This window comes from Aulonocara stuartgranti (genome assembly GCF_965226115.1).
Source record: "Aulonocara stuartgranti genome assembly, chromosome: 20".
NCBI classification, from domain to species: domain Eukaryota; kingdom Metazoa; phylum Chordata; class Actinopteri; order Cichliformes; family Cichlidae; genus Aulonocara; species Aulonocara stuartgranti.
This window is the reverse complement of record NC_138956.1, coordinates 18,068,681-18,083,830: the sequence shown is the minus strand read 5'-3', so window position 1 is coordinate 18,083,830 and position 15,150 is coordinate 18,068,681. Positions and strand designations below refer to the sequence as shown.

At 42.3% G+C, this 15,150-nt stretch overlaps 1 protein-coding gene across 5 annotated transcripts in view; it reads right to left on the bottom strand.

Moving 5' to 3' along the window:
- The window catches only part of atp2b3b (ATPase plasma membrane Ca2+ transporting 3b), a 106,027-nt gene that overhangs the window by 73,673 nt on the left and 17,204 nt on the right, over nt 1-15,150 (bottom strand). For all 5 annotated transcript variants that reach the window (XM_082517602.1, XM_082517598.1, XM_082517600.1 and 2 more), the window contains exons 3-4: nt 3,638-3,835; nt 1,573-1,830 (exon numbers count right to left, since the gene is read on the bottom strand). In XM_082517602.1, coding sequence (XP_082373728.1) covers nt 1,573-1,830; nt 3,638-3,835 — 456 coding nt within the window. The remainder of the gene's footprint in view (nt 1-1,572; nt 1,831-3,637; nt 3,836-15,150) is intronic.

Genomic DNA, 15,150 nt, shown 5'->3' with positions numbered 1-15,150 from the left:
AAAGAAAAAAGCTTTTAAACTCTTTACTCTGTGGCAAGAAGTATAATCATTTAAAAAATAATTACTTTCTATCAATGAGAAGAGTGTCCAAAATTTGAGTGTACACGTGTGCATTCACTGTTAAGGTATTGATTGCCATCTCCCCCTGGTTCTTTACCTGACATGCAAACCCATATTATAAATGAGTGGGGAAATGTCAGTGATATTTTTATGTTTTAGCATGACATAAATGATTAGCATCATCTAAAGGACATTTGTGATTCATAACTGAAATCAGTGTTATTCAATCATCCACAATCCAGGGTTGATTCTCTTTCCTTCTATGACCTTCACATTTTCTTTTAGACACTGCTGATTTGGAAAAAAACAACATCCCTCTTAGTTCCCACTCATTTTACAGGCTGTCATTCTGGATGCTTGAAGCTTTGCCTTGATTCCTCACTTCCAGTACCAGCATCAACAGAGAGTATCAATAGCTAATGGTATCTTTGGTCCCAGTCATAGAGACTTAGAGACTTAGAGACTTGTTTGGTGATTACCTGGCAAACAATGATCATTAGGGTAAAGTATTCCCCGCAAGTGGTTTCTGAAGGTTCCTTGCTGTCTCTATGATTTTAGCTGAACCACAGTCATGCAGGCCTACAGAATGATCAGTGGCTCCAAGCCATGAAAAGTGTGTTTCTGGGTGGTTGGTGGTTGTTTGCTGACACTAGGTAAATTGGTCACAAAAGGGTATATGGTGATTCACCATGGTCTCCTGGTGACCAAATTACATGGAGGTTAATGGTGTAGAAGCTTCTTTGTGACCAATTTGACCTAGCAATACAAGCAACTTCCAGCAACCAGCTGGTCGGAAAGGCACATTTTTCCCTAGTGATCAGAATTTGCCAGGACTGTCTCTAGGCATGTGTGACTGAGGCCTTACCTAAAAAAACCCTAAACATATCTAAGTGCAAATGCTGGTTAGCTAACCTGTTGAATTATTGTTATTATTGAACAAGCTAGCACAAGCATATGTATGACGTCAAATAGTATTGATTTTAGCCATAAGGAAATCATATAATGACCTAAAGTGAAAATGTTGCCTAGCATTGGTTAATATTAAGTTAACACCATCTTATACAATATCTATCATATCTTAGTTGTTGTACAAGATACATAACACACAGTACATAAAACAGAGCCTCGTGCATGTCTCATCACTGTTTTGGATGACAGTAGCAGACACATGAATTCAACACAGGCAATAGTGTTGATGTGGTTCATTTATTGCTATGGGTGTCAATAATTGCAATGGTTTTCTGAGGTTACACAGAGCTCCCCTAACAGCATACATTACATCTGTGTTTTACTAAACTGAGGTAGGTTTTGTGAAATTTGTACATCAGCTTTCATTCTTTATCAGATATGTTTGTGATTGACTCTTATGATTAAGTTTTATTTGATCTGCAGTGTCCTTAGATCTTCTAAATTAATCAAAATACTTACAAAAATGAAACTGAACAAATCATTTAATTTGTTGGTATGTTGTTGGGTTTTTTGTATGGGAAGATCTTATAATGGATTCCTTACCATATTTGACCTGAGCCATGTCCCCCACCACCATGTCAGCCACAGGGATCTGGATGACGTTTCCTTTTCGCACAACAGTGAACTTCTGCTCTTGCTCAATTCGACTCTGTAGACCCCGGAACTGCTTCTCTTTGGACCAGTCGTTAAACGCTGTCACCAAGACAACACACACAACAGAAAGCAGGATGGCAGCGCCCTCAATCCAGCCAGCATCTGCCTCGCCTTCATCCTCTGCACCCGCCGACACATTCCCGCATGCTGAAGATGGAGCAATTGTTTAGAGTCAGATATTTTTTGAACATGCCTCAGAAAATCAATAGCTGTTTTCCCAAAAAATATCTAATTTCAAACGGGGAGGAAAATAACAGGGAAAAATATAATAAAATGGTCCACAAGAAAAACTCATATTAGGTAAATATCAAAACCTCATCATTGTTTCTGGTGAGTCACAGAGAGCAAAACAATATGGCTTAAGTTTAGAAGTGCAGAGGCTACTTTTGACTGTTATTTTCAGCATCATCTAATGACTACACATGGTCATTGCTCTTTTTAATTTGCATGTGTGTCTGTTTAACACAGCGCCACAGTGTCCCATATCTGCATCCTCTGATGAGACCACTTCCTCTCTATCATGACTCTTCATTGTCACTGAATGGCTCACCAATCAAACAGACCCAATTTGGTGAGCCATTTCACTTTCTGTCTCTTCAGCTTTTGTCTATTGTGTGCTTGTATTTTTCTTCCTTATATAAAAAGATTCTTATTTTTTTCACTCCTCTCTGATTTCACCAAACAACAGGAAAATCAACAGCAACAAAGTATAATATTTTGCTAAACAGAACATCTAGAGGCAACATTTGAGAATGTTTTGCTGGAAGTACTTGTACATCTAAATGAGATAATAAAACAGCATGCGAATTTGTCACAAGAATAACTTAAATCATCCTGGTCTGATCCTGAGTAAAATGGGTCTACTGGAATGGGTCTCTGTATACATAGACAATTTGATGTTTAAAAGTCTCAATGCTGATGCCATTTTGGGCGTCAGCATCTTGGTCTTAGTTGGCATTAGTTGGCTAAAAAAGTAAATATGATAATAAATGAGCAGTTACCTTTGGGTAAAAAGAAAATCAGGACTAAAAAAAAATGTACTCGCTCTTGCACCAGGCTCTAAATTATGTTTATTTCTTCTCTAAAGTCTGGTATTATAGGTAGCATAGGACTCTATAGGGACTGACTCACTATTAGATCCACCATTCAAAGAATTTCTCTAGCTTATACAGCAATTTTCAATAAGCTGTAGCTGACATCACTGAACAGCTGGCTGACTTTAGTGCTTTTATAAACACTTAATCTAATGCTTTCTTACTTATGTGAGGCCAAAAAATAAATTAGTTAGTGGTGATTGTTACTGTATTTAGCATTTTGCTTTTTTGTAATTTTTGAAAGTCTAGATTAAGTTTAACAGAAATAAAACACGTTCAAGTTACTGCTGCATTATAATATTTGCTAACGCTAATAAAATTTGAAAACAGATAAAACTAAAAATAAATAACTTTGCATTTGTCTCAGTCCTAGCAGTCCTAGTCCTAGCAATTCTTCTTAGCTTTGCTTTAATATACTTTATATATTGGTTTCATAATTTGATTTGACCAAGTCTTCTCAACTCAAGTTCCACTTCCTTTTTTCCAACAGCATTTAGTTTTTCACTAGCAGATTGGATTTGGATGAATTTAGCTCTTCTTTATTAACTTTTGACTTCTCTTTTTCAATTGCCATCAACATGTAAATGCAAGCTGGACCACAGTGCTGAGCAAAATGGCTTGCTACAACCCTCCCCCTTTGTATTCTTTTCCAGTGTTTGTGTGTTTTCTTCATATAACCTTAACTTCTCCTCCGTCTTGTTCCTCCTCTCTTATCCTACTGTATGTATACTGACAATGTCTTACTTTTACTTCTCTCTATCTCGTTTTCATTTTTCACGTCCACCTTTTTCACTCTTGCTGACAGACCTTTTGTCACACCCTCCCAAACCAGCAACCACACCCTTTGTCCACATCCTCACATTCAGTTTCTTTTCCAGGAGGCTGGTAGAAGGAGAGGCCAAGGGAGATGATGGCAGCGGCCTCCAAAATGATAAGTGTGACATCCTGTAAGGCCTCCCACACAAGTTCCAGGAACGTCTTGGCCTTTTTGGGGGGAATGAAGTTTTGGCCGAAGGTTTGGCACCGACGTTCCAGGTCTGCCGGCTCCCCACTGAGACCTGATAAAGGAGGATGAGGCACGATAGGCAAGACTGAGACAGAAAATACAATTTCGTAAAATAAATGCTTTAAGATTTACATAGCCAAGTGAAAAAACAAAACACATTTGCATGCACAGATGTGCAAGTTTCATTCCTAAGTGAAGATATATGTGGAGATAAACCAACAGTGTACATAGGGACAGTAAGACACTTGGAATGCGACATACATGCACAAAGCATCACCCACACTAAATTTAACAAAAGCCCTTTGCCCAGTAAAATAATCTCAAAGTCTTTAAAAAATGTAGCTAAACATGGCTCTATATTTCGTTTAAGGATTTTGTGGACAAGAGACTAGGCGTTGAGTCTTGTTGTACTCTCTCTGGGAATTTTAATGGGTGATAGGGGTTGTCACCTGAGTCCACCTGAAATGAGGAGGACTGTTGTTGTCAAAAGTCTATCTACACTCATCATGTGCATGGATATCATGGTTAATTTGGGTGTTTAATGACTTCTTTGAACTGTTCCTTTTCCAGGGTGGAATGATTGTACACCACTTGTCATTATGACTTTAAATAAGTTTGAATTTATTTGGGATTTTCTCCAATATAGACAGAGTCAAAAGCATACATACAGACTTAAATATATGCATACACTTAAATCTTTTAAGACGTGCTGCTCAGTGTTCTACAATTTCTTTTAACTAGACAAGGCAATGACCTATTAACATGATCATGTTTAACTGTAACTGTAACTATCATCCAGCACAAAAAGGATATGTTTGAAATAACTAATCAATATTCAGGGAGAAGGGAGAAGTCAGTGAACTCAGTAAAGATTTACACAGATTAGGAAGGTCTTTGACAACGTCTGAAAGAAGAAACAGATGAGATCTGGCACTATATTAATTGACTTAAATTGAATTGAACAGAACTGAATTGAGATACATTTACTTACAATGTAAAGAACCCAAGAACCATCAAGGCTCAAGCTTGCTATGAACTAGTAAACTAGTAACTACTGAAACATCTCTGACTGTCAGCAGTAAAGTGAATTTTGCACCGCTATGGACTGAGAGGGTTCCAACCAAGAAAAACCGGCACCTTCAAGCTCAACTGAAATTTGCAGTTGCCTTCTGGAGAAAAACAATTGAGCTACTTGGCCACAAGGATGAAATGCATGTTTAGAGGAGTAAAGGTGAGGCTTTCAGACCTAAGCACAATACACGGTAGTGGTAGCCTCATGTTCTGAGGTTGTTAATAAATTAGATGGAATAATGGAGAACTACCTTCAAATTTTTCAACATTGCTTCAGATTAACAGTTAAATGGTTGAAATATGGACACAATCGGGTGGACCGACACAACAATGATCACAAACACATTGGTTTTTGAATGGATAACATTAAGCTAAGAATAATTAAGAACAATAAGCTAAGAATTGGCCTTCCTGAAACTACAACCTCAAACCTATAGAACGTTTGTGGATTATGCTGAAAAGCCAGATTCAGGAAATACAGCAAATTTAAATAAACCTGAAGAGATTGATCAACTATCCAAGAATTGTCTGTGAAGGTTCTCAGTCATCCAGGTCATCGTAGTCAAAGGAGCTTGCAAAGAAAAGCGTCTGGACTTCTTTAAGTTGCTTGAAGACGTTTCACCTCTCATCCGAGAAGCTTCTTCAGTTCTAAGGTCAAATGGTGGAGAGTCCCAGATATAAACCTAGTGGGAGTGAGGGCAGCACGGTGGCACGGTGGTTAGCACTGTTGCCTCACAGCAAGAAGGTCCTGAGTTCAATTCCACCATCAGGCCGGGGTCTTTCTGTGTGGAGTTTGCATGTTCTCCCCGTGTTTGCGTGGGTTCTCTCCGGGTACTCCGGCTTCCTCCCACGTCCAAAGACATGCAGCTTGTGGGGATAGGTTAATTGGATAATACAAATTGCCACTAGGTGTGAATGTGCGAGTGAATGTGAGTGTGAATGGTTGTCTGTCTTTGTGTGTTGGCCCTGCGACAGACTGGCGACCTGTCCAGGGTGTACCCTGCCTCTCGCCCTATGACAGCTGGGATAGGCTCCTGCGACCCTGAAAAGGATAAGCGGAAGCGAATGGATGGATGGGAGTAACCCCCCACAGAGGGACAAAAGGACCCCCTGATGATCCTCTAATCGCCTGAGCCAAGGTGTGAAACTGGGCGTGGGTCCCAATCAGCCAGAATTTCGGGTGTGTTCATTGTGAAACCTGGCCCCACCTTATCATGCGAATTCCTGAGGTCAGATGGCCCAGGATGTGAGTGGGCGTTAAGGCGTCTGGGAAGGGATCTCAAAACTGGATTATAGATGGCAGAGAGTTGGTGTCGTAAACCCCCGCCTCTGTTCAAAGATGGTCGCTCACAGTGGACATAGATGGCTTCTTTCACTCCTCTTTCAAACCATCTGTCCTCTCTGTCCAAAATGTGAACATTGGCATCCTCGAAAGAGTGTCCTTTATCCTTAAGATGCAGATGGACTGCTGAGTCTTGTCCTGTGGAGGTGGCTCTTCTGTGTTGTGCCATGCGCTTGTGAAGTGGCTGTTTGGTCTCTCCAATGTAGAGGTCTGAGCATTCCTCGCTGCACTGTACAGCATACACCACATTGTTAAGTTTGTGTTTTGGCGTTTTGTCTTTCGGGTGAACCAGCAGACAAAGCAGAGTTGTTCCTAAGAGCCTGCGCCTTGGATCCACTGTCAGGGGATACAGAGCAGACTTGATTCTACAGAGAGCACAAAATCACCTTTTAAGTGAAAGGATAAGACAGGTCCATTTCACCATAGATGCCCTCCAGGTCAAGATCAGCCAGACCCTGCAGGAACTGGAAATCCTTCTACCCTCTCCAATCTTAGAAGAGGTTTACAAGTTTGTGGACAAGGCTCAGCGGGCCCAACACTCTAAAGGAAAAGAAAGACAACGCAGGAAATTTCACACCTTGCTTTCAAAAACATTCACTCCTCATCCTGAACCTACACAACCCAGAGAAGAAAACACACCTGATGCCAGTCAGGAGAAATGGGTTAAGAACTTTTCAGACAGGATTCTCACTGAACCTGAAAAGAGAGTATTAGCCAGAGGACTCAATTTTGCCATTTCTCCACAACAGTTGCCCATAGTGGACCTCATCACAGCCACAGAATCTGCCATACGGATTAATAAATTATCACAGACAGAAGCAGAGCAAATCAGGATGAAAGTCTCAGCCACGCTCTCCAGTGCCAAAGTCCCTCCATCCAACCTCACAATACAGGAAAAGAAGGCTGTCGCTTCCCTGAGCAAAGACCACAACATCACTGTTTTACCAGCTGATAAGGGAAGATGCACCGTGGTCCTAAACACTACAGATTACCATACAAAGATCACTACTCTCCTCAGTGACAACAATACCTACGAAGCCCTAAAGCGAGACCCCACAAGCAGCTACAAAAAGAAAGTTATAGCTTGCCTTCAAGACTTTGAAAAGGACAAAATTATTGACCGCTTTACATATCACCGCCTTTACCCAGGGGATGCCATACCCTGCATCTATGGACTTCCCAAGACCCACAAGGAAGCTGTCCCACTCAGACCCATAGTCAGTAGCATAAACTCAGCCACTTACAACATTGCTAAACACCTTGCTACCATCCTTGCGCCTCTCGTGGGGAACACCCCACACCACATCAAGAACTCCACCGACTTCACCGACAAGGTCCAGAAACTTACCCTGGATCCAGATGAAACCATGGTGTCCTTTGATGTAGTCTCTCTTTTCACTTGCATACCCACCACGGAGGCCGTGGAGACTGTCAGAAAACGACTACAAGAAGACAGCTTCTTGGAGGACAGGACCAACTTCACACCCGATCAGATCTGCACACTGTTAGACCTCTGCCTCACCACTACATATTTCAAGTACAACGAAGGCTTTTACAGACAAAAACATGGCTGTGCCATGGGCTCCCCCGTGTCACCTATTGTAGCCAACCTTTACATGGAGGAAGTGGAAAGGAAGGCTCTTGACTCTTTCAAAGGAAGAGTACCCAGCCACTGGTACAGATATGTGGACGACACCTGGGTCAAAATCAAGACACAAGAAGTGGAATCCTTCACTGCGCACATTAACGCTGTGGATAAAAACATCAGGTTCACCAGGGAAGACACAACGGACAACTGTTTGCCTTTCCTGGACTGCGCCGTGCACATTGAAGAGAACGGCAAACTCAACATCGAAGTTTACCGGAAGCCCACACACACGGACCAGTACCTCCTCTTTGACTCCCATCACCCTTTGGAACACAAACTTGGAGTAATTAGGACCCTACACCACCGGGCAGAACGTGTTCCCTCTAAGCCTGAAGGTAAAAAGAAGGAACACACACATGTAAAGGAAGCATTCAAAACGTGCGGCTATCCTAAATGGGCGTTCTTAAAGTCAGCAAAGAGGCACAGAAAAGAAGACCAGACACCAGCGAGGGAGGATAAGAAGAACAGACGCAACAACATTGTCATCCCCTATGTAGCTGGTGTATCAGAGAAACTCAGGAGAGTTTTCTCCAAGCATGACATCCCAGTGTATTTCAGACCCAGCAACACGCTCAGACAGAAACTGGTTCACCCGAAAGACAAAACGCCAAAACACAAACTTAACAATGTGGTGTATGCTGTACAGTGCAGCGAGGAATGCTCAGACCTCTACATTGGAGAGACCAAACAGCCACTTCACAAGCGCATGGCACAACACAGAAGAGCCACCTCCACAGGACAAGACTCAGCAGTCCATCTGCATCTTAAGGATAAAGGACACTCTTTCGAGGATGCCAATGTTCACATTTTGGACAGAGAGGACAGATGGTTTGAAAGAGGAGTGAAAGAAGCCATCTATGTCCACTGTGAGCGACCATCTTTGAACAGAGGCGGGGGTTTACGACACCAACTCTCTGCCATCTATAATCCAGTTTTGAGATCCCTTCCCAGACGCCTTAACGCCCACTCACATCCTGGGCCATCTGACCTCAGGAATTCGCATGATAAGGTGGGGCCAGGTTTCACAATGAACTCACCCGAAACTCTGGCTGATTGGGACCCACGCCCAGTTTCACACCTTGGCTCAGGCGATTAGAGGATCATCAGGGGGTCCTTTTGTCCCTCTGTGGGGGGTTACTCCCACTAGGTTTATATCTGGGACTCTCCACCATTTGACCTTAGAACTGAAGAAGCTTCTCGGATGAGAGGTGAAACGTCTTCAAGCAACTTAAAGAAGTCCAGACGCTTTTCTTTGCAAGCTCCTTTGACTATCCAAGAATTGTGCCAGCAGCTTGTTGATGGCTACCAAAAGTGTTAAGGTTCAACTTGCTTAGAGATATTTAAACAAATATTAATGGGAGCTCTATGTATTTTTGATCCTGTGTGAATTAGAGAAAATCCTAATTAAATTTACATTTAAAATTGTGCAGCCAGTTCTTTAAAAAGTAATTAAAGCTGTATGCTGTACAGCCATTCCACCCTGTAATCAAAGGCTCAAATTTACCATGACATTTATGCCCATGATGAGTGTACGCAAACTACTGACTACAACCATCCATCTATGAAGGTAATACATCTCCATACTCACCCTCCTCTCCCCTCCCTAAATGATTCCGTTTCCATAGTGACTAGGACATCAGGACCAGGGCTTCCTGTCTCTAAGAGGTTTCTGCCCAGCAACAGGTGATGTCATTTCTCCTGCATGGTAGGTTTGAAACAGAATCATTTTTTTCTTTTGTGATTGGCCGCGGGGGATAGGAAATGGCAATTTGTATGCTACTGTGGTTGGCTGAGCTCAATGACTTGTGTGCGTGCATGCATGTGTGTGTTTTTAGACATCCTGCTCCAGCGTGCTTGCAGGAGAGAGAGAGAGAGAGAGAGAGAGAGAGAGAGAGAGAGAGAGAGAGACAGAAAACAGGTGACCTTATGCTGAGTAATTGTATCCTCCTTTTATTAGTCCCACCTCTTCATTCTATTCCATAGACTCTCTACTCCTCCTCCTCTCTCTTTCTCCCTCACTCAATCTCCCCTTGATGTGTCCTTGACAATGCGGCAAGCTGTTCTAGCTTTTCCTCCTCAACCACATCACACACACACACACACACACACACACACACACACACACACACACAGTTTATCTTATGCCCTCTTTCTCATCATTTCTTCTCCCATTCCATGTCTTCAGTCTTGGTATAATGGTCACACACTGCAGTGTTCTAGTATCCATACACTGTGCGTAAGTGAGAGAGAGAGAGAGTGCTTCCATGCTGATCGGTGGATCATGTTACAGATGATGTTCAGCATTAACTGCATCATAATGTATACTTGTGTGGTGTGTTTTCCCTGGTGTGTCTGTTCAACACTGTATATACCCATAGTCTCCAATCTGATCTGTCAATACACATTCCAGCTCTATGTTCGCCGTGATTGTAATCATAGAGAGCATAAGAAGCAGCTTTTGTTGGTGTGTCAGATCTGGAGCAGAAAATATTTCATGGAAATTATCAGCCACAAGTTTTTAAGCAGATCATTACAAGGTGGGGATAGGAGCATCTTTCTTCATGTGTGTTTGCACTCTGGCTACTTTGAGATGACACCATATGTGATTTGTGAAAGCGAGCACAGTGCAAGAGAAGATGGTCAAAGTGTGTGGAGATCACCATTTGTGTGTGTGTGTTTGTGTGTTGTTTGCCAACTGTGCTTTGTAGGGACATCTGCAGATACATGACACCGTGTCAGAGAGGGAGAGAGTGACCGTGTGTGTATTTATGTGTGTGTTTTTGCATTAGGTTTGTTGGGACTTGCTGCACTGACTCCTGCCCAGCTCACAGTATCAAATTAGCAACACTCAACACAGACTTACTGTAGCTCAACACCCACCACCCCTCTCGTGTTTTTTCAATCTCTCTTCTCTGTCTCTCATTCTTACACACACATCTCACAGATTTTACTTACACTTGAGTACACACACACACTCTCTCTAACTTCTTGCTCTATTCACCTCTCTCTGTTCATCACCATCTCACTCTTCTTTCACTCTCTCTTGCTGACTTCCCAAGCCAACTTCTCTCTGCCGTTGTGTTGCTAGGTTACAAACTAGTTGAAGGAGTGGGCGTAGTGTGGTACCACACCCCTGGTAGAATACACAAGTGTGCGCATCTACACATTCAAAAATATTAAAGACACAAATATCCAAAATCTAGTTTGGCAAATTCATTATAACTTGATCTTTGGGAATCATGTGTGTCAGAAAAAGAGACTGCATGAAATTTAAGCACTGCAGAAGAAATTACCGTATTTCCCGGACTACAAAGCGCACCTGAATATTAGCCGCACAAGCTAAAATCAGGGGAAAATCCTGTTTTGTACATACATTAGCCGCACCTGACTAAAAGCCGCAGGTGTTTCAATGTTGACTTATCATATGTAAGAGAATATGCACAAAGGGAATTGTCAGGAAAGAGATGGCTGTTTGGAGACACACGCCTTTTATTAATATTTTGAAAAACAAGTTATGGGTACATATTTGCATAACTTTTTAGGTATATGTACAAGTAGCGGTAATTACAAGTACAAAACATGTACTGTGCTTCATAAATGAGTAACAAATGTAGTACATAACAATAACCTACAGCACACCAGAAAAATAGATTCAGACCAAGGCTGGACTGGGACAAAAAATCGGCCCGGGCATTTTGACTAGAGACCGGCCCACCAGGATAAAGATTGAAAATGTGACATCATTCAGGGGTAAAAACCGCAAAGGATTCTGGGAACTTGTGGCAAGAGGTACTAGCGCACGCAGGCTTTCAATTGAACTCAGTTACACAGGGATAAAAAGAAACACAAAAAATGGCAAGAAGCTGTTGTATTATTAACTGCAACAGCCGGTCGCATGACAGCCACGGGAAGCCGATCGTTTTTTTTTAAATCGGATTACGTCCTTGAAGAGAAATGTTTTAAGCCATGTTTCCGAAGTAAGAGCCGACGGATGGTCTGGATATACCAAATATAACGTCCCAGAACACTCCAGCTCACATGTTAGTCTGCTCCAACCATTCCCACAAAGGTCAGAGTTTTTTAGTCGTTAATACGTCATTTTTCTTAACATAATTGGTGATATAGGTTACAAGCAAGTCTGGCGCTGAACAGAAATTGTCGCGCTATGCTCCTTTGTTTATTGTGCATAAATAGTAAATTGTCCTGACACAATATTGCGTTTCACTTCTGTTATTACCATGGTACATTGACAAAAACATATACTTTTATTCACAGGATAAAACAGTTGTTTTGTATCACTAATTGTCCAGTGCGATTACAGCATACAATATTATTGTCACTGCTACATTTCTGTAATGAACCAGAAATTATTTCCACTACTAATTAATTACCGTTGAGCTCAAAGGTTATATTAATAAACGGTTAACAAATGTGTATTTATGACGACGATTTGTGAGACTGGTAAACTTACCTTTGTTCGTACGATGGTCTTTCGTTCTACACCGTGCGTTTCAAGGTCCTGTACCCATCTGTCGGTAAACTGTACCTGGGCTTGTTGCAGTGACCTGAAGTTACTAAACTTCATGAGTGTATGCACTCACTCCAAGAACCGTGTAATTATAAATATGAGCGTGGTGAAAGTTGGGCAGCACGCTAACGTCTTTTGTCCCTCTGTGTGCTTGTAAGGGTCTAACCCTTTCACACCTTTGATTTTTTCCTCGTATCCTTTCTTTGTCTTTTCGTCGAGTCTGTCTTTGTACGGACCGGCATTGTTCTCCTTTTGTTTTGTACATTCCTTTTTTGTGCGGCAAAGAAAAAACAAGAAGGTATTGGAACCGGAGAATGAACGTTTTGCGGTGCTGCAAATGCTTGCATTTGATGCGGTACTTGGATTGTTTTGCCACGAGTTCCCGGCATGCAATGCGCGAAAATCACGTGATTGCTAAACAAGGGGGCGGGTGCATTCGGCCTCCTCGGCTGTAATTGGTCCAGCCCAGAGTCGATCATGACCAATTGGCCAATCCAACACCTTTCATTATATATACCCTTCCTAAAAAAAAAAAAAAAAAAATCCATCAGCCCATAAAAACAAAAAATCGCCAGCGGCCCACCGGGCAAATGCCCGGTATGCCCGATGGCTAGTCCAGCTATGATTCAGACTAACTTTTAGGCTCAGGTGCAGTGACACGGCTTTAACAAGAAGAAAAGTCAGTCATTCACCACCATCTTTCTCTTCTTCCTGCGCACTAAAACCACCAAAGTCCTCTCCTCCAGTGTTGGAAACGAACAGGCTCAGGATGGCTTCGTCATCCACTCCATCCACTCTCAGCTTCTTTCCTTCGTTGTCACTTTCAAAACCAAACAAATCCTCGTTGTCAGTGTCAGAGTCGAACACCCTCAGAAGGGCCGTGGCGGTGTCCTCCATCATGCAGCAGTCCAGCCCTTCGAAATCCGTTGGTGATCATGGATGTTTTCACACTTTTCCACGTTGTTAGAATCCAATGGTGGAGTTGGGCATAACTTGCTTTTTGCAAATTTATCGCCGCACATCATCCAGGCCTCCAGCTGAACGCGTAGCGCTACTTTGAAGTTTGTTTTTCGCGCTACTTCGTACGGCACTACGTTGCCTGGCAGATGGACATGTGACCAACATACCACTCTTGAACCCCGATCCTTCCGCCAGGCAACGTAGTGCCGTACAACAGTAGAACAAACAAAACAAATCCGCTCATGGACAATCCATAGAAAAGCCGCACCTGACTAAAAGCCGCAGGGTTCAAAGCTTGTGCAAAAAGTAGCGGCTTATAGCCCGACAATTACGGTAGTTGCTTAATCAGTTAGTTGTATGAAAAGATCAGCTGACTTGTTTAGTGTTTCTCACACACACACTTTGCATGTTCTTTTTTTATCCGAGACAAGATATAATCAACATAGTTTGGAATAATACACAAACTTTTATTTTGAATAAACTGGTTACCAGCTAACATAAGGTCTGTGTTGTAGCCAATTTGAACGTCCACCATTTGAAATGCAGCTGGCGATGGCAATTGTTCTGCTATATTGGATTTGGATTTCTGCTGCAAGTTGGAAGGTCAGTCTAACCAGAACCTGAACCAGCTGGAGAGCCAGCGGTGCTGTGTTGTAGCTCACTGAGTCTGCAGAACGAAAAGAGGAATACTGTTGCCAGTGGCAGTGCAAGACTATAAAGATGAAATGGGAAGAACTCATAAGACAAACACCTGATTATTGTTATAATATTATTGTTATTATTATTATTGCTTTTATCGTGCGATCGTGGCTCAATAGTTGGGAGTTCGCCTTGTAATCGGAAGGTTGCCGGTTCGAACCCCGGCTTGGACAGTCTCGGCCGTTGTGTCCTTGGGCAAGACACTTCCCCCGTTGCCTACTGGTAGTGGTCAGAGGGCCCGGTGGTGCCAGTGTCCGGCAGCCCTGCCTCTGTCAGTGCGCCCCAGGGTGGCTGTGGCTACAACTTGCCATCACCAGTGGGTGGATGACTGGATGTGTAAAGCACTTTTGGGTCCTTAGGGACTAGTAAAGCGCTATACAAATAAAGGCCATTTACCATTATTATCATGTTACAATATATTGGTAGCATTATGAATTCATTTAAGAAAGTGTGTGTGCGCCTTTCTCTCATGCACAGGAACACACATGCAAATGCAATACAATCTAATTCTGGGGGAAACACTTATTTATTAAGTTAAAGTTTGTCTCCTGGCATTGTCGATCTCCTTTTGTCTGCTAGAGTCTTTCTGAATAAGCAGCTGAATCAGTTTAAACACCTGAGAGGGGCAGGGAGGGCTAGCTGGTTAGCAGAACTATCAATATAACTGTGACAAAATTAATTCCTAGTTAATGTTTTTTCCTAAGTTAATCACAGATCAGCTGTTCACTATAGTGTATAAAAAGATAAAAGCTCAAAATACACTTCAGCCAGACATCATTCTACCTGGGCAACCCTACCAAAGTGTGATAAGCGCTGACATTACATATTTAAAGGTTTCATACTCTGCCATGAATTATACATGTGTAAAAGTAAACCTCCGTGTCCCTGAATTGGGGCAAATCTTTGAATATGCAATTTGGTTCAATTCCATCTCCACCAACACCTACACCATTCACTCAAGCCTAGCTCCCCGCCTCCTCACAGACTGCAAGCTGTAATAATTCATCCATAATGTTCTACTCAAAAACCAGAGGAGGAGCAAACTGAACAGGTATCAGAACGGGCATGAATTTTATGTGAACTACAATGTTATAAATGTAACAACAGTTACCAAGCATT